The sequence below is a fragment of the Trichomycterus rosablanca genome, chromosome 25 (genome assembly GCF_030014385.1).
Source record: "Trichomycterus rosablanca isolate fTriRos1 chromosome 25, fTriRos1.hap1, whole genome shotgun sequence".
NCBI lineage: Eukaryota > Metazoa > Chordata > Actinopteri > Siluriformes > Trichomycteridae > Trichomycterus > Trichomycterus rosablanca.
This window is the reverse complement of record NC_086012.1, coordinates 8268601-8290036: the sequence shown is the minus strand read 5'-3', so window position 1 is coordinate 8290036 and position 21436 is coordinate 8268601. Positions and strand designations below refer to the sequence as shown.

Sequence of the window (21436 nt, the reverse complement as noted above, 5' to 3'; positions counted from 1 at the left end):
TTACTCTGCTCCCGTCTGGGAGACGATACCGCAGCATCCGGACTAACACAACCAGACTGTGTAACAGTTTTATCCCTCAAGCAATCAGACTTCTAAACTCAGGACTGTAACAATTTCCTCCGGAAATTTTCTGTTGCCACACACTGATCTGTATTGACTGTTACTTGCATTTTTGACTATGTTACTTGCATTTTTGACTGTTACTTGCATTTTTGCACACCTCCTGGAAATGCACAATAATTTCTGCACCTTACTTGTATTTTGCACCATATTTACTTTTTAGGCACCTTATCTGCATTGCCAATTTTACGCTGCTAATGTACAACATGTCACTACCTCATGAACCATTGTACCATCTATTCACCATCATGTACTAACACTTGTCTTTAGTCCTGTCTTCTAATTACTTGTTTAGATTAGGGATAATTAGGAATATCTTTTGTAGTTATTTATTATAGGATTTTTTGTATTATTGTTGTATTTGCACTGTTTTTGTATTGTCTTGCACTTTTTGTACCGTGTTACACCGTGATCCTAGAGGAACGCTGTTTCGTTTCAATACGTACTTGTATGTAGCTGAAATGACAATAAAACCTCTCTGACTCTCTGACTCTCTGACTGACAACTTCGACTAGACACCAGAAGACATGACTGACCATTACCATGCATTACAGAAGAGAGAAACTAAGTGGAAGGCATATGGATTCGATTCCTCGGTGTTACAAATCACAGACCCATGGGCAAGTAGGAACTTATGGTTCCAGCAGTAAACTCATTCCGTAAGATCGGTTAGGAGAATGAATTGTCCATGTGTGGTGAAAGTTCCAACACCAGGCACAGGGCCTTCAATTTTAGAAGCAGTACCAGAACCACTGCTTGCTATATGTCAATCTTATGCACTATCATGGCTGTTATATCAGCAGCAATCTTGGTTCTTGGTTGAGGGAGTTACCATATGTGAATTTACTTGATCAGCATGAAAGTGTGATAACAGCGATCCCTGAAGTGAAATTTGTGGGGGCTAAAGATTGTTTTTGTTCAAATGATACTTATAATGGGACTAGGATATTTATGGGAATATCAGACTGTAACAACTATATGATGGACTTGGGTGAGCGTAAACATAAGACTATGAATGACTTGTATGAAGTGACTTTTTATGTACCACATCGCAAAAAGAGTAGAACTTTGATGGTGTGGAACCAAATTTTGCCTGAAAATGTGACTATAGGGAATTTCAAAGATATTTGGTGGGTTTGTGGTGATAAGGCTTATATATTTCTGCCATATGGGTGGACAGGATGCTGTTACATGGCAACGCTGAAGCTTCCATATAAGGTTTTTACTGTCCAGAAGGGCGAAGTATCTGATGAGGTCCAATCTGATGCTATTTCTGGAAGTAGAAAGAAAAGGGAACTGGCACAATTTCACAATCTGGAGTCTTACCATTGGAGGATAAGTCTAGAAGAGAAGTGGGGTATAGGGTTATTTCCATGGTATGGTGTGACATTTTTAGCAGATCACATTGATAATATTACCTACACCCTAGGGCTGGGCGATATATCGAGATTTTATAATATATCGATATATTTTCATACGCGATATAAGATAAGACAATATCGCATATATCGATATACAGTAGATGTTGGGTTCCAGTTAGATCCGACAGTTCGTCTTTCTCTTCTCCCAGTTTGTCTCTGCACATGTTCACCTGCCCCGCCCCTCTCCCTCACTGAACACAACTCGCCCCTCCCCACCACCAATCCCTTTCATTTCTGTAAGTAAAACTCCCATGATAGCGTGGAGATGGAGGAGCTGGTTAGTAAATAGAATAATAATGGCTCAATTATTTGGAGATGGTTCGGATTCAGTGGTGGAGAAGTGTCAGGTGAGCAGCAGAATAATGTATTCAGTAGAGAATGCCGAAAACAAGTCCAGATAAAAGGTTCCAGCTCCGTGTACTTTCATTTGTTTTTCACTTCAAATCCCAAAGTTGAAAAACAAGAAAACGAGTCGTTATTCGTTTCAAAAAACAATATTGGAAAACGGAAATACATACAAGCACATGCTCGCGCTGACATGCACGTATTTACTTCATATATAAACGTTTATACTGGATGATTGCCCGACGTCCGACACGTCATTTATTTATTTATCATGCATTATAGTATTTCTTGTTCTTAGCCAATAAACAACCAAAAATTAATAAAATTGCATGAACTAACTCTGCAGTAAAGAAGGAGCGAACAGCAATTAAACAACAAATAAAGCTGTTAAATAATAATAAAGTGCATAAAGCAGAACGCTGAATAAAATGCATTAAATGATGTAATAGTTACACAGTAACATGAACGATTAGTTATACCTGTATTACAGAACTGAGTTCTATACGGTAAAAAAAATATATTAATGTAAATGTTAATGTTGTGGCGACTGATGTAAAATAATGTATAAAATACAAGTGTGTGTGTGTGTGGGGGGGGGGGGGGGGGGGGTGTTAACGAGAACGCACAGCGGGAGATGATAAATTCTGATCTCTTCCCTACACACTCGCTCCCTACGCCCTATAGTGCACTTAACATTCTTAAAGGGCCAGACAATATATTTGTAATTCACATTACACGACAGGCGAGACTAGAAAACAACAAACATTTTTTTTAGAATAGTTCTTTTTTTTTTTTTAGGAAAAATAGTTCTTGTGTGAAGCTTCCCCAGCATGAATATGAATAAAAGTGCCTGTAAAAAATTTGGAACATGTAGCTTTGTCTCAGAAGTGTCTTTTTGTTATTACCTTATGGGATGAAAAAATATCGAGATATATATCGTATATCGCCATTCAGCTAAAATATATCGAGATATTACTTTTGATCCATATCGCCCAGCCCTACTACACCCTACAGGGTTTTTCAAATGAGACCATAAGAGGTTTTGAATACTTGTCAAATACTCAAAAGAGTCAAAGACTGACGTTGCTGAAACATGACATGGCTCTTGATTATATTTTGGCCAAACAAGGTGGCCTATGAACTTAACTGGGGATGCCCATTATACTTTAATTCCTGATAGTTCTGACAATATGACTAGTGTCATAGATGCATTGAAGCATATAAGGGATGTGTTTGGTTCATCGGAAGGAGCTGGATGGTCTGCGAATGCTTGGTTGCAGGAGAAATTAGGACCGAAATTAGGACTGCGAAGGCTAAGATATTGAGATGGGTTGGAGTTGTGATGCCTGGAGATCGAGTTCAGATGCCATTATTACATGGGACTGACACAGACAATGACGAGGAAGTGGTGATAGAAGGTGAACTGGTGAAGACATATCCATTTTGAATATCTAAACTTATTATAGTCTTAACATTTATTTTTGTTATTATTTTATTATTTAGTTGTCTTTTATTATAGAGTGATATGATTGCAAGGGGGAAATGGAAAATGTGACTTACAACTTGGAATAATGTGAAAGTATGATACTGTGAATTTCACATTTACTTATAGGGTGTTAATCTGCATTTGATGTTTTTGTTTTTGCAAAAGATACTGGTTGGTGTTTTCTTTCTTTCCTTCTAGAATGATATTGTGGAAGACCACTGTAAGGGTGGTTGGTTGTTCAGGGACCCTGATGTGCTGAAGGGGTTCATACACTCACATATGGACAATAAGAATGGACTGGAGGACTCTGAACAAAAGTTCAGAGTCTGTGATAAAATGTTCAGATTCAATACATCATCGACACTACATTGAGAGTCGACGCTGCTGAGGAGCTGCAGTGTGATACATTCTTATGTCTTATATACAGTATATTTGCTTAGTATTGGATTTTGTTCTATTATATTGTAATCTGTGATATTGATAGAGGATTTTATAGGGTAGTGATAATCTTAGTAAGACATAATAGTTTGACTTAGTTTTTGAGTTTTTTACTGCATGAGTAGTACTTAAATTTATAATACTTTTTTTTTTTGTTTTAATCATTTGGAGAATGATGTTTTCTGTTATTGGGTAAGTACATTGGGACCTCAGATGTTTTTTTCTTTTTCTCTGTGTTTAGGGATATTGGTGTTAAGTAGGGAAAGGTCCATTGGAAGGTTCGATGGGTCGACCAGCCTGAATTTGGACATTGTTTTGATTTTATTTTCTGAGGTTTCCATATGTATTTGCTTAAGTTATGTCCCTATACAAATTGTCATAATTCCTCCTTTTGCTTTTAAATTGGTCTGGAGTACTATATGTGGTCGCCTAAGGCAGAGGGGCCGTGAGAGAGTTTTTTCTGTCTAGATTGTTTGATTTACATTTCAGGAAAGCTAGCTGCCTGACAGGTTTTCTCTCTCGCACTCCATAAAGTTGCTGTATTGCTAAAATTAGATTGGGGGACACATGTGTAGAAGGAACTGATATTTTGTTACAACTGCAAACATGTCTGTGTTATTCTTTTATTTTTCGAGACTCTATGTAGTCTCGAAGGGGGGAAATATGGGGTATCTGGAAATTCCACATATGGTGTGGGCCCCCCTGTCCGGATATGAGAGGCCTAGGAGATGAGAGGCCCTAGTGGGCCTCTCTGAGTTCCAAGGATGAAATCATTTTTACAAGGAGCAGATGTGCTTTTTTTATGTAAACAATTGTGCTATATAAGCCTGAGATTTGATGCTGTATTTCAGAGAACTTATATTGGCTGAATTCTCTCTCAGGCAACCCAGGCTGCTTGATCGATACTGTTCTTTCATTGTAATAAACCTTTTTATGTACAACTAAGACGGTGTCAGTGGAGAATTTCTTCATCATCTTCACATCATCGCTATTTAAGAAACAACAATAGTGACATTACAAAATGCATTTTCAGCATCAGACAAGCTCAAAGAAGCGTTTTAAACACATAGTTTTTAAGTGTTTCTGTATATTTCTATTACTTTGTTGATAGTGACATTGCACAATGCTTTTTAAGCATCAGACAAGCTCAGTGAAGTGCTTTTAGCACAGTTCTGGATTGTTTTAGTGTTTTTGTACATTCTTATCCATTTGTTGATAGTGACATTAAACAATGCATTTGAAGCATCGGACAAGCTCAGGGGAGCATTAAAAGCACAGTTATGTAGTGTTTTAATGTTTTTGTACATTGTAATTACTTTGTTAATAGTGAAATTACACAATGCATTTTCAGCATTTTAAGCACAGCTTTGTAGTGTTTTAGTTTTTTGTACATTCTTATTACTTGCTAGTGGCATTGCATAATGAATTTTCACCAACAGACAAGCTCAAAAAAGCATTTAAGCACAGTTCTGTAGAGGTTGTGCTGTTGTACGTTCCTTTTATTTTGTTGATAGTGACAATGAAAATTGCATTTTCAGCATCAGACAAACTTAAATTGGAATTTAAGAATTAGAATTTAAGACTTAAAGCACAGTTCAGAAGTGTTTTAGTAAAAATCCTTTAACTTTGTTGTAGCTGACATTAAATATAAGTCAAATGGTATCTGCAAGTCATTGCTGTCTGATGTTATTTACTTTTTACTGTCAACCTTTTTAAAATTGAGTTTGAGTTTTTGCAGTACTATGATAATTTATTATATAAAACCTTTATAATCGCATATAGTACACAAAATAAGTAACCAGTTAAGTTTGACTATTTATTTATTTTATTGACTTTTGTAATTCTTTTTGTCAGTTTGCCTTGTATTTGTAAAAAAATGTAAAAAAAAAAAAAAAAAACTTTGATTCTTCAAAACGAGATTTAAGATGGGAAAGTGCAAATGAATTACTAACAGACGCACATGTTCTTTATTATTGTATTAGAATACACCCCTCCTTATTCTCTTAGACACGCACACACTTGAAGCTTTACTTTTATCAATGATCGGTAAACATAATCAGGAATTGAAACTGATGTGTGTTGCATATTCAGTTCATGATTTACGCTTTTAAACAAATTTAAAAAAATAATAATTTGGTTATTCTTTGCAAAAGAGTTTGCAGTACTGTGATTTTATTTGAAATAAGAAACCACAACTGGTTAGCAGTTGCTCATCAATAGTTGCTCATAAATTTACAATAAAGTGTGGAACAAAGAAATGAAATCTGCTGGTCAGCTATCTGAGACACCACTGGTGCAAAGATTCACACAGATCAAAGCAATGACAATATAGTTTAATGTTTTTTTTAAATACTTTTGTAGTACAGTATGTGTGGAAAATAATTAAACATTTTAATATCTGATATTTTGTAATAAAAAAAGCAAAATTTTGAAGTTGTTTGCTAGACCCATAGGAAGCTATGGCACAGAAACTATACATACATATACAAACACACAACCCTGAAAAACAAGCTCATCACAGAATTGTCTTAATCACGCTCTACATAACAATAAACAATGAGTAAATCCTTTACTAAACACTGCAACAAGTGATATTTTAGCTAGTAAAAACATAAATACAGGCCACTAATTACTATTTACCTATTTCCATATTTTTTAAACTACATTTAGCATTTATTTTAAAAAAATCTTACAAATAATTAAAATAATTGCACATAAGATTATTTATTTAGCACAGTGAAGCAGCATGTAGTTTTGCTGCCACCCAGTATGTTCACCCTGTGTCTGCTTCAGCCACCCCCATTTGCCTGCTTTTGACATAGCCAATCAGGTCTGTATGTAGATGCCAGACCGGCTGATAGCACCACTGGGAATTAAAGCCTAGATCCCAGCAGTAGTAGGCTAACATATTTTACATTTAAAACTTACATTTTAAAACTGCTGTTTGTACAAACTCCGTTTCCAGAAAGGTTGGGACAGTTTGTAAAACGCAGTAAAAAAAAAAGAAGAATTGGTGATTTGGTCATTCTCTTTAATATTTCTTTGTCTTACAAAAGTACACAAAAAGGTTTCAATTGTTTGCACTCATCAATCATCACTTTGATGTCTGCAACACACTTCAAAAAATTGGGACAGAGGTGTGTTGTGTTACATCACCTTTCCAATTAATAAGACTTGTTAATGGTTTGGGAATTCAGGACACTAAATATTTCAGTTTTGCAAGTGGAATTTCTGCCCAGTCATGTTTGAAACAAGACTTCAGTCTGCAGTCACCATTGTCTGACTCCTCTCTTCATGCTTGCATCATACATTTATACATTATTAGTAAGAGAGAAATCTGAACTGCAGGCAGGCCAGTCAAGCAGATACATTCTGTGTCTATGGTTGTAGCGCATATAATAAGAGCCCTGACTTGCTGAAAAAAATATTCCCAGGAAAAGACGTTGCCTTGATGGCAGCATGTGTCAGGAATAGGAATTCCCAGCATGTAAAATCCCAATATACGCCTCTATATTAATGGTATTTTCACATTTCTTCAAGTCACCATGGGCACTGATGCACCGCCCATGACAGGTGGTATGAACCATAGACTTAGATCTAATCCGGCACACATTTCCACTGTCCATTTGAGAAGGCCCAGAGAACTCTGAGGTCTACATAGAATTGATGTATGGCTTTCTATTTGTATAACAGAGTTTCAGGTTGCATTTTTTGATGCAGTAGCGGACTGTTTTAATGGTGACAATGTTTTTCTGAAGTATTCATGTGCTCATGTGGCAACATTTATCACAGTAACAAATTTTTATGCAATAATAACTGTAAGCTAAAAGGTCACGCACATTCAACAGTGGTTTCTGGCTTTGCACTACACAGAATGAAATTTCTTAAAATTGTTTTTTACAATTTTTTAACAATAGAAAAACTAAATTATTTGCGATCTTGCAATGAGAAATGTTCTGTTTGAACTGAGAGATAGTTTTCTCTTAAAGTTTTACCTGTACAGACTAATCATTTGGTGGATCCTCACTTAATACCCAATTATGATTCTCTCAGCTGTTACCAATTCACAGTTCACCTGCTTATTGTGGATCACTGTAACTTTATACATTTGACTTTCAATTTTTCTTGGTCTCAACCTTTTTGGAGTGTGTTGCAGGCATCAAAATTTAAATGTGTTTTTATTTACAAAATACAATATTTACTGAAAAATTTGCAAATCTTTTCTTTCTACTATTATCACTTCAGTAAAGATTTTTTAGAACCTTTTCAGAAAGTGGTTTTTTATATTACCAGTAATCTAATAAACAACTTATACGGCACACACACATGGCAACAAAATCTGAGCATAAGGGTGCATAGTAAAAAATGGCACTAGAGATATCCAGAAGAGCTACAGCAGCAGATTATGGAATTTCTATACCCTGAAATTAAAGGATCATACGTAAAAGCAAGGGTGTCTGCCATGTTTTTATTTTTAAGATATTAGGCATAGGGTGAAGTAAAAAACTGAGGGAATCAATAACATAATTAGCAGGTGGAATGTAAACAAAGCAAGACAAGCTTTGTGTTTTTAGTGTGCTGTTTATTTAAGCTTATTATATACCAATTTTGATGAAACTGTTTTAACAGTTTTATCAAAATTGTAGTGCATTAAGCTGCTGTGCCACCTGAGCCCCCCTTTAATTTATTTTGAATATGGTTTAATCTAATTGAGCCTGCTTTGGAGCTCAGTCTAGAAAACATTAAAGAACAGTGGGGGAAATGAAGAAACTAGCATTTGGCATTTTCTAAAGCCATTTAAACATGAAAAGAAAATGTTCTGTAAGCGCCAATAAAAAGTCTGATAGAATATACAATACAAGAATAATAATATTAAGAATCTGCTGTATCATATAAATTTAAATTACAATAATATATAAACAAACTTAAGTAAAATGACTCCCCCCTCATAAACCATGCACACAAGCACACACAGAAGTGCAAAATGCCATACAGGCACAAAATACAGGTACATCATTGGTAAAAGACAAAACCCCTTATGCTTGTACACACACCATGCTGTTTCATCTTAGATTTCTCCCTTATTCTGCATAGTTAATACAAACATTGCATGAATGTTGTATTATTTTTAATTTGCAGAAGGTATGCAGAAAGTCTAATTTGGTGACAGTGGAGTAGTTATTTGTGCCTTTAGAAGACTTAGGTATCATAAAATTAGAGACAAACAGATTACACCCCTCCACTTTTTTGTTTATAAATGCACATTAATAAAACAAAAAGGTAACCTTAGTAGCAGACTGTTAGATCAGACCCAAAACATTCTTCTCTTACTGCATGCTGTCGTAGTAAAATCTCCTTAAAACAATATTTTAACGGGTATATTATATATATTTCTATGCCTGTTAGCTAAGGTTTCAATACTTCAATATGGTTGACATTTTTATTTTGTGTAGGGTTTCTTCCTTTTTTCGCTGGCAAATGAAGACTTTGTACTTCAATTACACAGATGGTTTCTTTAGTCCATCCTCACTTAGTTCATACCTGTCCAAAAAAAATAAAATTTTTACATTGTCATACTTTACAGCTGCCATCCACCACAATGTAATTCAATTGTAAATTCTCAAGAGCAAACTCAGCTCTTTACACAAAAAACACAAATGACTCACCACTGGGTAAAGCCCTTGGATATGTCCTCTGATGTCAGATCCACAAACACCTACAGAAAAACAAATAAGATGACTTTATTGTCATTGCAGAGTGTACAATGAAATTGACCAGCAATTCAACAGCGCTTTTACATACAATAAAGAAGGAGCAAGAAGTATATACATATACACAATACACACACATGTATGTATACCTGAAAAAATCCTAAAGGAATATATACTAAAAACTATAATTATAAAAAAGACAGTAGACGATAGTTGAAAAAACGCAGTGAGGTAGTAGTGGGGTATTGCACATGCCCTGAGTAGCTTAGATATTGTACTTAATATATTGCATACTTTAGAAGCAATAGTGCAGTCACAATAAATAAAATATAATAAAAAATATAAATGTAAACCATTGTCTGGCAATCATTTTTTAGTAGTGGAATTATAAACATTACTGAGGCAAGCAAGGTTTAAAGTGTCTTTTATTTGTGACTTTCTGGAGTCATTGGTGTGCTCTTGAAAAAGATTTAGAAGGCCAGACACTTTTGGGGAAAAACCATAGTATCTCAAAAAAACAAAAACTTGGAACAATTGGGCATCAATGGATACTAAAACCATAAAAATTGCTTGCTCTTTTCAGACTGAAATATTGTAATAACTCTGATTTTTTTTTTTAATTTCTTTTGTTGCATGACCAGTTTATTATCAGGTTTAACAAACCAGGATGAAATCCTCAAAGCCATCATCAGAGCTTATGCTGGTACAGTGGGCCCTTGGTTCCTCCTGATGTAGGTGTTATGACCCTATGGGTCATAATGTGTTTTGTGAGGGGTGGTTTTCCCTGTGTTACAGATTTGTGGAAGATGCACAAAGATGCGTGAAGCAGGGTCAGATGCCTATAAAAATGAGATGTCTAAGAGGACGGAGGGGGATGCTTTGCTTGTGATGTGGTTTCAGTTGCGTTTCCGGCTCTACCCCACATTTTTGAATGAATGCTAACAATAGAGCTTTATTATGTGATATGGAGTTGTGGGGCTTTGTGTTATTGTGAAGGTAATTTATTGGTGTGAATAGAGAATCTTCAAGGACTGAACTAAAGTGATTGATAAATAAGAAATATCCTGTATACCTTTACTTTTATGGAGGAGAGAGGGTTTTTTGTTTGCCCTGTTTTCTGTTTTTGTATTTGATTTTCTTTTGTTTGTTAGGTATGTTAAGTTTCTTTAAAAATTTAAGATAGTTTTGTTTTGTTTATTATTTTCTTTCTTTCTCTCCCATTTTGTTATTCCCAAGAAAAACTTTTGGTTAAAGCTTTGAACTACTGAAAAATATAACCAAGTATGTGATTATTGCAAAGCTGGTTGTATGTGTGAGTTAGGGGGAACCGGGAGAGCACGGATGTTTTTTTATGTTACAATCTGACCTAGACTGGGTCATAACAGTAGGACAATGCCCAGCCTCATTGGATGACAAAGGAATTGATGCGTTCCCCAGACCTGAATCCTTGTTTACTTATATTTTTGTACAGTATATCAAAACTACCAAAAAACTGCCCCAGACTATTATTTTTCCTCCAGTTGAAGCACACTCTGAAACAGTAAATTTCCACTGCTCCATAGAGGGTGTACTTCACACCACTTTAGTCCATGCTTTGCATCAATTTTGATGATCTTGTGTGTGTGGTAATATTAAAACTCACTGGCAATGGAATGGGATGGTACCAAAGAGCTCAATGTTTGTAACTACCATGCAGTAGGGTTGATTTTATGCTACTGTTAGCAGTGGGTATGGCTAAGTAAGCAAATCCCATTTATTAAAAGGTGGGTCCACAGCATTTTAAAATTTAGTTTATATTAAAACTGCAAGTAAAAGAACATGAACTGCAAATTTTTGTTAAAATAATATTTCTGATAAATAACAAATTACTTTGTACATTATAAACATTGTAAACCGGTAAATGTCAAATATAAAATGTACACACAATTGACTATAATTGTACCTTTGTAGCTGGTAGTTATAAAAACATATCAATCGCTGAGCATTTTACTAGCAATCTATTTTTGCCTTGCTGACCTATAAAATAAAATGAGCATAAAAATGCCTACAGTTTCTCTCTCACCTTGCCCAGAAGCCCCTTGTGTTTAGACAGAATTCCTCCTCCATGTTTCACAGCTACATCCAAAGTTCTTCTCTGCAAATCTACAAATGGCACACTACTGAACTCAAAACTACTCATACACACACACACACACACACACACACACACACACACACACACACACACACACACACACACTAATTACACCATCTCCTACAAATAACAAATAAGTAAAACTGGTTATTTTTAATACTTGTTGTAAGAAAGAAAAAAAGAAGAGAGAAGAGAAGAGTTATATTTAATACTCAGTGTAAAAAACCAAGAGAAAATGAGAGACTAACGTTTGGTCATAGTTTGGGTTAAGGTTTTTCTTCTTTGTGTGTGTTTTTCGCCGTCCAGATCGGCGCTTATCTGGGAGCAGATATAAGCGCACATATGGATCAGAACCACTATCTGTGAATGATATCAGATTCCTGCAAAGACAAGACACACCAACACACAACAAATATGTTACATTAACAGGTTATTTAATTTGAGTGAAATATGAATGCAATATTTAAATTTGGAAGCATTGAACATTTTTATTTAACCTTTTATTTAAGAGAAAAGTTAAAAAGGTTTATTTGGTTCTAAAAATAAAATAGTGTGGCGTCTGTCAGACGTAAGGAAACAAACAAAATTGGCAATATCCTGGCAATACTTCTGGCATACATTCATACCCTTCGGTATTACTGATTCCAGTAAGATAAAGCAAAGCATTGTTGTTACGAATGGAACACATTTAGCTGTTCCCATAGTTGGTGTCTTGGTCTGTCATTTTTCTTTTGTTTATAGTTTTATCTAGGGCTGGGCGGTATAACCAAAAATTCGTATCACAATATTTTTTAGGATTCTGACGTTTTTACAGTACATCACGGTATGATATTTTTTTTTGTATGACTGGGACTTTTTAGATGTCTGTGGCTTATTTTACTGTCATAAGTATTTTTATTGTTTATTTAATATTTAAGTATTGTACAATTACCCTTAGCTCTCCCTTTAACAAAAAACAACATTTGCAAACTCCACTGTACAACTTGACCACTGGTCTGTTGTAGAAAAGTGGACAACTTTAAATATCTCCACTTCCAGTTCACTTACGATGTTGAAATAGCGACTAACATGAAGTATTTTCGGCCTGTAAGACATACCTGGAATCCACCGTTTTAATTATTGCTCTGAAAGCTTCTTTCTTGACTGTCTATACAGGAATCGTGTCCTTGCATATGTGGAGTGTTACTGCGTTCGTAATGTCGTTGTTTGCAACAGCTGTGGCTCGACTCCATCCTCCACGTTTTTTTTTTGGGTTTTTTTTAACATATTTTACCATATTGAGAAAACATCTCTCATGCTAATGCTACCTGTGAGCTAACTACCCCCAAGCCAGGTGCAATTGGCACTCATTTATGTGGACCCAGTGCCAGCACCTTCTACCTTCTAGGGACTTTCTAGCTTGATTGAAGTGGCCCTCTCTAACTTCCTGCCTATGTGAAGTATGCACCAAAGTACTGGGTTGGCTGCTGGTAGCCGCAGCTTCCATTTCTCTCAGCTGCCAGGATCTCTTCCTCCACAGACACCAATTGCACCTCACAGCAAACAAGGCATCTGATTTGTTTGCCTTTTACAAACAGCAAGAGGAGGCTGGGGTGTTTGTTTTTATTTTAAATGTGATACAAGTAGTTTATCTGTGTCTGGCATGTGTATGTGTGTGCATAACCGTATGTAGGAAATTACACATTTTCAGGGCAGTGTGTATGTGTATCAGTAGGGTTACCTGCATCGATGCACAACTACTATGAGTTTGTTCCGTTGAGAACTGTGTCTTATTGTCAGCTCAATCTCTCCCAGGGGAAAATGAGTAGCTATAGAACCACTGTGGACAGATATACATTTATTCTGTGTTATTTGGGTTTTGCAATATACGATTTACTAACAACCCAAATACACTGTATTATTTACTAATATAATTATTGTTTAATGATCAACCAGTTACAGGAACTGAACTAATATGCAACAGGTTTGCATACCCTACATGGCAATAACAATATATTAAAGCTCTTGAGGTCTACACATTTACACTGTGGATTGTATCCATTCTCTGCTTACATGGTGTAAACTAAAAATTAAGTTAATACTTGTCCTTTTTGTAGATACATAGCACTCCCACAAATAGAAAAAAGCCAATTGCATATTGATCACAGCCAAAATGGGAGACAGATGTGGTAATTTGCTCAGTCAAAGGTGCAATTTTGCAACTCCACACCCTAATTTTTTAAAATATATATATACACTTTCATTTCAACCCTAGTCTTATTTCAAAGGAGCTACCTACCTCATGGGTTTACATGCACTATAATAATCTGATAATGAAAAAGCTCTAAGCTCTTTTCAGTACTTTTTAAAAATTAAGTAATAATTATTTAGAATTCAACTACAGTATTTTACTAACAAATTTGGTTTACCATCATCATATATTAGTGGTTAGATACAGGATAGTTAGATACAGGATTATTTGGTTTTGCAAATGTTTCCTTACACGTGCAGTTGCATAGACCGAATAGCAAATAGCCTGAATACTACTGAGCAAAAATCCAAACGTTATTCAGATTCTCTAAAATCAAAGTATGCTATCTACATGACTATTTGAATAGGCAGAGCCAATTGTGCTCTCTTGGCACTACTGGCTGAGAATGTTCTTTAGGATTTCCTCACAAAGTAATGACCCCTTACAAACAACAACCAGAATGTTTTCACATAGCTTCTCTTGTGTAGTCTGCATAAAACTTTTTCCCACTGTTTTAATTTACTCTAAATATAATGAAAAGTTTAACTAAAAACTTTGGGGGACCCGATTAATCTAAATAGTGTGGAGGTAAAGGAAACCAAAATAATAATGTACTTATGTGTGTGTGTGTGTGTTCATGCATGTCATTTTGCAGAAATAAATTTGTTACTTACTTCTGAAGCTCTTTAATTCTTTGATGCAGCTCCTGAGAGGCACACGGATGGGAGATATCAGAGGCAATGCTTGGTGTTGGCTCTTTGGCATTAAGATTCAACTGAGAGCCTGAAATGGCCAGGTTAGATGTGCTCCTGCCCATATCCGCTAGATGAACCGGTGAGTCGTCCAGTAGTGAGTTGTTAAAGAGGGATTCATCCAATGTGTATTTAGAGACAGACTGGGGGAGTTCTGATACAGAGGAGATCTGGGAGGAAGTCTTGGGGGTGACTTCTGAAGCTGAGCTTTTAGGAGTGTTTCTTGAATTCAAGGTTTTGTTGGCAAGACTGGAATTTGATGTGTTTGGATCCACTTTTCTGTTGTAAACCTGAGCAAAGGAGGGCTGGTCTGACACAAGTAAATTCTCCACACTAAGAATCTGGAACACAAATGAGCCCAAACAAAAATTTCAATGAATAGTGACTTGGTGAATATGACAAGTTTTCTTAAAAGCAGTGGTATTGGGGCATGACTAGGAAAAGGTCCAAAACACTCACTCATTCACCCACTCACTCTCTAAGCTGCTTATCCTAATTAGGGTCAGGATGTGCTGGAGCCTATCCCAGCTCTCACTGGGCTCAAGGAATACAGAAACACCCTGGACAGGGCACCAGTCCATTGCAAAATTACACATTAAATTAAAAAAAAGTTAGTATATTTAAAAAAAAATAAAGAAAAGAACTGAAGAAGCTAATATAGCTGTAAAGCAAACATTGGAAAGTTAATGAGATAAAATAAGAAAACTATTTTAAACTATACTTGTGCATCTAATTAGTAACATCTGGCTGCTAATTACTCTCTTAATTATTGTGCAAATAGGAAGGGTATACTTATTTTTCCACCTAAAATACAATTCTTTATTCATGTAATTGAATTAAAACAAGAAGCAGGGCAGTGTATATTTTGATGTAAAATGTACTGTAATGGGCTTCAATCCCTGAAACTAGTCACACCCCTGAATGTTAGATGTGTTCATGAGAAAAAGAGTGTTTATCAGTGTACCCTTAGTGCAATCTTCATTTTGAGAGTAGCATTGGGTCCCGCACTTTTCAAAGGGAACCTCTGACTCAGAGTCATCTCCTCAGCCTCCAGCAGCCGAGTAAGGGGAAGATTCAAAGTCCCCAATGAACATTCATTCCTCTCATCTTTTACCTAAACATACAGGTAAACAAACTCATGTAAAATGTGCATAGTTATATTATGTACATCTACTTATGCAGAGAATTCATTAAGTATTTAGACACAGCTGTTTATGGATTTGATCATTAATGTACATTATGTATAATGTATAAATGTGCTATAATAACAAAGTAAACAATTTATTTTTAATTAATTATCCACAACACAATAGAGTGTGCAAAAAGTAAAAAAAGGGTGAGATTTATTTTCTGTCTCAACTTATGAATATTTATTTATGTGTAGGATAGCGATTTGGTTTCATTACCTCCACTTCTAGGTCCTGACTCTTCGGGTTATGTACTAGGAATGTAAAGGCCTCCTCCCAAACAGGTTCATTTGTTTTATAGCGTGTCTATAAAAAGTGCAGAAAATAAATTAAGAAATCAGTAAATAAATCCAGCTCAAAACCTGTAAGGTTCAGCATCTGATGAAAAACCTAAAATACTCTACGAAGGCTTCAGGCAAGAAAATCTATAGGAATAATGTTACTGTGATGAAAGGATTAAAATAATCTAGGGCAGATTAAATGCTTTTATATGTCATATATACAAATACAACCCCAAGACAGTATGAACCTGAGATATTTCATGTTTTATCTGCTCAACTTCATTTCATTTATTAATAAACATCCATTCCTGCTTTTCAGGTCTGCAACACATTCCAAAAAAAGTTGGGATGGTAAAGCATTGTCTTGTTGATGACGTCTTGAAGGCAGCATATGTTGCTCTAAGATCTCAATGTACTTTTCTGCATTAATGCTGCCATCACAGAAGTGTTAACGACTTTTGCCAAGGGCACTGACACTGCCCAATACCATGACAGACCCTGGCCATTGGACTGGTTGCTGATAACAGTCAGGATGGGCCGTTTCATCTTTGGTCCGGAGCACACGGCCTGGAAAAAAGACCTGGAATGCTGATTCATCTGAACACAATACATGTTTCCACTGCGTGATGGTCCATCCTAGATGCCTCCAAGACCAGAGAAGTCGCTTCTTGACGTGGTTAATATAAGGCTTCGTTTTTGCACAGTAAAGTTTTAAGTGGCATTTGTGCATGTAACTCCATATTGTAGTGCTTGACAAAGGTTTGCCAAAGTAATCCCTTGCCCATGTGGTTATATCAGCTATTGTTGAGTGGCGATTCTTAATGCAGTGCCGTCTGAGGGATCGAAGATCACCGGTGTTCTGCTTCAGCTTGCGCCCTTGGCCTTTATGCACCTGATTCCTTAAATGGTTTAATGATATTATGCACTGTAGAGGGAGAAATATGCAAATCCCTTCCAATCTTTTTTTGAGGTACATTGTTTGTAAACATTTCAATCATTTTCTCACATATTTGTTGACAAACTGGAGATCCTCTGATCATCTTTGCTCATCAAAATCTCAGCCTTTCCTGGATGCTTCTTTTGTACCAAACCATGATCACCTGTTGACATCACCTGTTTGAAATCGCATAATTATTTAGTTTTTTTACCTCATTACTAGCCCTAAATTGCCCCCGTCCCAACTTTTTTTGGAATGTGTTGCAGGCCTAAAATGCAGGAATGTATGTTTATTAATAAATGACAAGCAGACAAAACATGAAATATCTCAGGTTCATCCTTTCTGCAATCAAATAGGGGCAGCCACTGTGCAACACCCCTAGAGCTGGAAGGGTTAAGGGCCTTGCTTAAGGGCCCAACAGTGGCTGTATGGCAGAGCCAGGATTCAAACCCACAACCTTCTAGTTGGTAACCCACAGCTGTACCCAGTAGGCTACCACTGTCCCACTCTGAAATATGGTATAAACAGATTTTAAACCTTGTGGCAATTTAACTGGTTTCAAAAACAAAGTAGCGATAAGTACCTCACCCTAAATACAGTAAGAAATCTAGAACAAAAAATCTATTGTTAATGTCATTACATCACTGTAATCCTGAATACTAAAATACTTAGAAGTAAGCTTGTGTGGCAAAATAGTAATTGTTATGACATATGGCATTGCATGAGCCTAGCCATTGGAAGAACAGATATCAGTGCATCTTTATTGCTGTTTCGTATAAATAGGAGGGTCACATCAAGAAGAGTATTCAGCGTAAAAACTGTGCCAAATCAAATATACAGATGTACCATCCACTGAGGCTACTCCTAACAGTAGAAAACGTAAAGAACCATTTCTACTAAGACACTTTGAAAAGAAAGAACAAATTGAGAAAAAAAAAAATGGAAAAAAAAATAAATAAATGAAATTGCTTTTTTATAAGCTCATTGTTTGTGCCAAAAAACCCTATATGTATTAGCATTTGAGACTTCACTGTTTAGAAAACAGTAAATACAAATAAATAAATTAAGTTTGAACAATTAAAAAAAAAAAATCTATGAAATTTTCTTCAGGTAATTATAAATGCTTACCTTGCTGTCAAGGGTCTTGTTTCCAATTCTTAACTGAACCAGTGGGCTGGGTTCAATGGTCACCTTCTTTGCAGACTGAAAAGAAAAAAAGTTTCATGGTGTAAGTTTATTAAATTTGGTTGTTTTATGCATTAATACAGCAGTTTTATGCTTTATTGAGCATAAAGAGATGCAACAAACATAAGCGTACACAATAAACATCATGCTGCTGTTTATAATTGTGTATGCTTTTTAAATTCAACCTAAAAATGACATTTTGGCAAAAGAATAAGTAAAGAGATGAATAACACATAAGAGCAGAAAAGTTACATCAGCTGGTTGAACAGTATGTGATTTCATAAAATAAAAAGAAATGGTGTGAATATTAAAATGATTTTAATATTCTTGTCCCAGATTATCATAAAGTTGTGCAATTTTCAGAATATTAATCTAGCATATTTTAAACATTTTGCTCAGGTACTAGGCTACATACAGTACAGTAAGACAAACCACCCACCTTGGCAACAAAGACATTTACTCAGAAATTAAGAACTGTCAGACTTAAGGTGTATTTAAGAAACTTGTAATTCATTTGAGTTATAAAACATCCACATAACATGCTTTCTTACCCTATTTTATCTTACCGTATTTTATGCATTCTCCAAAATACAATCATTTTACTGTTAAGTACTTCATTGTAATGTTTATTATGAGGTGACAAATTCACTTACAAAAACATCATAAATTTTAGGACAGCAAATTTTTGATTCAGCATAGTGTCAGCTAGTTTCAGAACTACAACAAGCACATTATTGTTGTTTAGTGTGGGAAAACAGCAGCTGCAGAATAAAAGCACAACTAATACACAACCAAACACTCAAACACAAGCATAAGCAATAAAACATGCTAAAAGATGTTCAAAAATTCCAAAACAAAACACAGGCACAAGTAGAGGCATAGACTCACAAACAGAGTCCTGTACAAGGTGGCAGTGTTCTCACAGAACACAAGCCCAGCAGAGCGCCGTTCCTTAAGACAGCCACTGGCAAGATTACCTTCAAACACACTCTACACCACAAGAACCAGCACAAAGAGCAAAAAAGGAAAAAAAGAGGCAGAAAATGAAAAAAAAAATTAAAGAAGCTAAACAGCGAATATTACCAAAAGTACTAGAACTAGAAAAAAGTACTGCTGCAGATAAGAATGATAAAGAGGAAAGCAAAGGAATGGACACAACAACACATGCAGATGTACATATTTATGGCATTTAGTAGATCCTTTTATCCAAAGCAACTTACATTTGTGAACAAAAACAATTCAAGCAGTTGAAGTTTAAAAGCCTTGCTTAGGGCTCTAACAATGGCAACTTGGCAGTGGTGGGGCCTAAACCAGCTATCTCCTGCCCTTGTGCATGAATGGTTTTATGTTTATTTGTGTGTAAGAACTCACAGGAAGGTTTTTGGCTGAGTCCAGGTGTATGAGGAGCAGTGCTGACGAGAGTCCATCATTAGCAAGCCCTTTATCTGCCCTAATACTGCTCAACACCTGCAACACATAAACATGTTAATACCTGTACAAAGCATTTACTTGTTCAACAACAACCTTTATATATACATGTTTCAGTTTATGCGTGTAAGAGTTACCTGGTCCAGTTTATCAGGTGTAGCAAGAGGTGTAAGCCACTCTAACTTTAGATGCAGTTTTCCTGATGTCACCTCCTCCAATATAAACCACTGTATAAACACAGAAATAGTCCATGGTTTTACATATTAGTATACAGCTTGTTGCCATCAGACACTTTTTGTTTTTGTAGAGAAAGCATGCTATTTAAACAGATGACTGGACATTCGTTTGTGCCTAAAATGCCAAAAAAATGTTTTAACAGTGTTGAATCCACAACCCAGACCTTGCTGCTCTGTTAACAGAGGTACAAGAAGTGACTAAATGCAAGTGCATCAGAAATATTCTGCACAAAATGGATATAACTTCTCTTTTTGGAAACCACTTTCAAAACAAAGCAAAAAGCCAAAATGCCAGATAGCATATGAGATTATTGACAACATTGATGCTATACAGTTATGACTGTTCATGTTCTCTAAAAGTCAATAGAACTTAACTAACATTTCAGAAGTAAAAATGCTATTTATTTTTGCCATGAATAAACACATTTTGGTAACAATGATGAAATCTGATAAAACTAACTCCCAAACAAAGATGTTACTGTAACCATGATGTTCTCAGGAAAAACAGAGATAAACAGTTACTCAGCCCACACCTGGTTTCAGAAATGTGGTTTAGCATAGGATGATAGCAAATACATTATACAACAAATTATATATCATACATACACATTACAAAAATTATTAGTTACTATTTATACAGTTTTTATGTTTTTCCTGGTGGTAGAACTGTAACAAAATAATGTTTATTTTTAAATTACACCAAGTTCATAAAAGTGTATTTTTTCACACCAGTAATTGCATACAACTTCTGCTGCTGCAGACAGCCTAGGAGGGCAGTACCTAACACACGCCCCCTCTGACACTATCTCGTAAGGAGAGTCGCAAACTGCTCTGCATTATCCACCAAATGTGTGCAGAGCTGAGATTTAAACTCACAGACTTAAGATCTCAGCACTGGTGGGCTTGTGCGTTTTACTACTGCAAATAATTTATTATTATTTTAAGTAAAAACACATAGATTTGAGAAGAAACAGAAATGTAAAAGGCTGATTAAAGATAAAGAAGCAAAACTGATGTTGTACCTGATCAATTTTCTGCTCCTTCTCTAACTCAGTGAGGTCAATCACAACTCTAGGGTCAGAAACAGGTAAAGACAGCTGTAAAGCCATGTAAAGTTACATTTTAGTTTTTAACATGCATATTGCATACTTTAGGTCTCTTTATCTGTGTCTTTATAGTGAATAGTATATTTCTGTTGACCCAAGCATTACCTGCCCAGGGAGTCATCTTCATCAGGGTCTTCATCAAACAGCTCTATTTCCAGAGTCTGTGTTGGCTCGTCATACAAAAAAGCCTAGGACACAAACACCTACACCTCAACATTTCATTTTGACGTTTCAACAATTTTGTTCCCTTTCTATAATGAAAAAAGGCTTAAATACATATCACAACCTCAGATACCAAGTGTGCGGCACTGATCAGATATTACAACCGTGCATGATGTAAAAACCCCCTCAGAGGGCACACATTAGTGGTATATACTGAAGTAAAATCATTATTCCCCTTTTATTTTACATACCAGCATCAATTCACATCATCAATCAC

At 35.7% G+C, this 21436-nt stretch overlaps 1 protein-coding gene across 1 annotated transcript in view; it reads right to left on the bottom strand.

Moving 5' to 3' along the window:
• Nucleotides 1-6127: 6127 nt before the first annotated feature.
• Nucleotides 6128-21436, bottom strand: part of esyt2a (extended synaptotagmin-like protein 2a) — a 58427-nt gene continuing 43118 nt past the window's right edge. Inside the window, exons 10-22 of the mRNA XM_062987609.1 lie at nucleotides 21103-21185; nucleotides 20914-20962; nucleotides 19793-19882; nucleotides 19599-19694; nucleotides 18171-18245; nucleotides 16044-16130; nucleotides 15602-15751; nucleotides 14560-14978; nucleotides 13376-13474; nucleotides 11904-12035; nucleotides 11584-11692; nucleotides 9477-9526; nucleotides 6128-9351 (exon numbers count right to left, since the gene is read on the bottom strand). Coding sequence (XP_062843679.1) covers nucleotides 9309-9351; nucleotides 9477-9526; nucleotides 11584-11692; nucleotides 11904-12035; nucleotides 13376-13474; nucleotides 14560-14978; nucleotides 15602-15751; nucleotides 16044-16130; nucleotides 18171-18245; nucleotides 19599-19694; nucleotides 19793-19882; nucleotides 20914-20962; nucleotides 21103-21185 — 1482 coding nt within the window. The 3' untranslated portion in view covers nucleotides 6128-9308. The remainder of the gene's footprint in view (nucleotides 9352-9476; nucleotides 9527-11583; nucleotides 11693-11903; nucleotides 12036-13375; nucleotides 13475-14559; nucleotides 14979-15601; nucleotides 15752-16043; nucleotides 16131-18170; nucleotides 18246-19598; nucleotides 19695-19792; nucleotides 19883-20913; nucleotides 20963-21102; nucleotides 21186-21436) is intronic.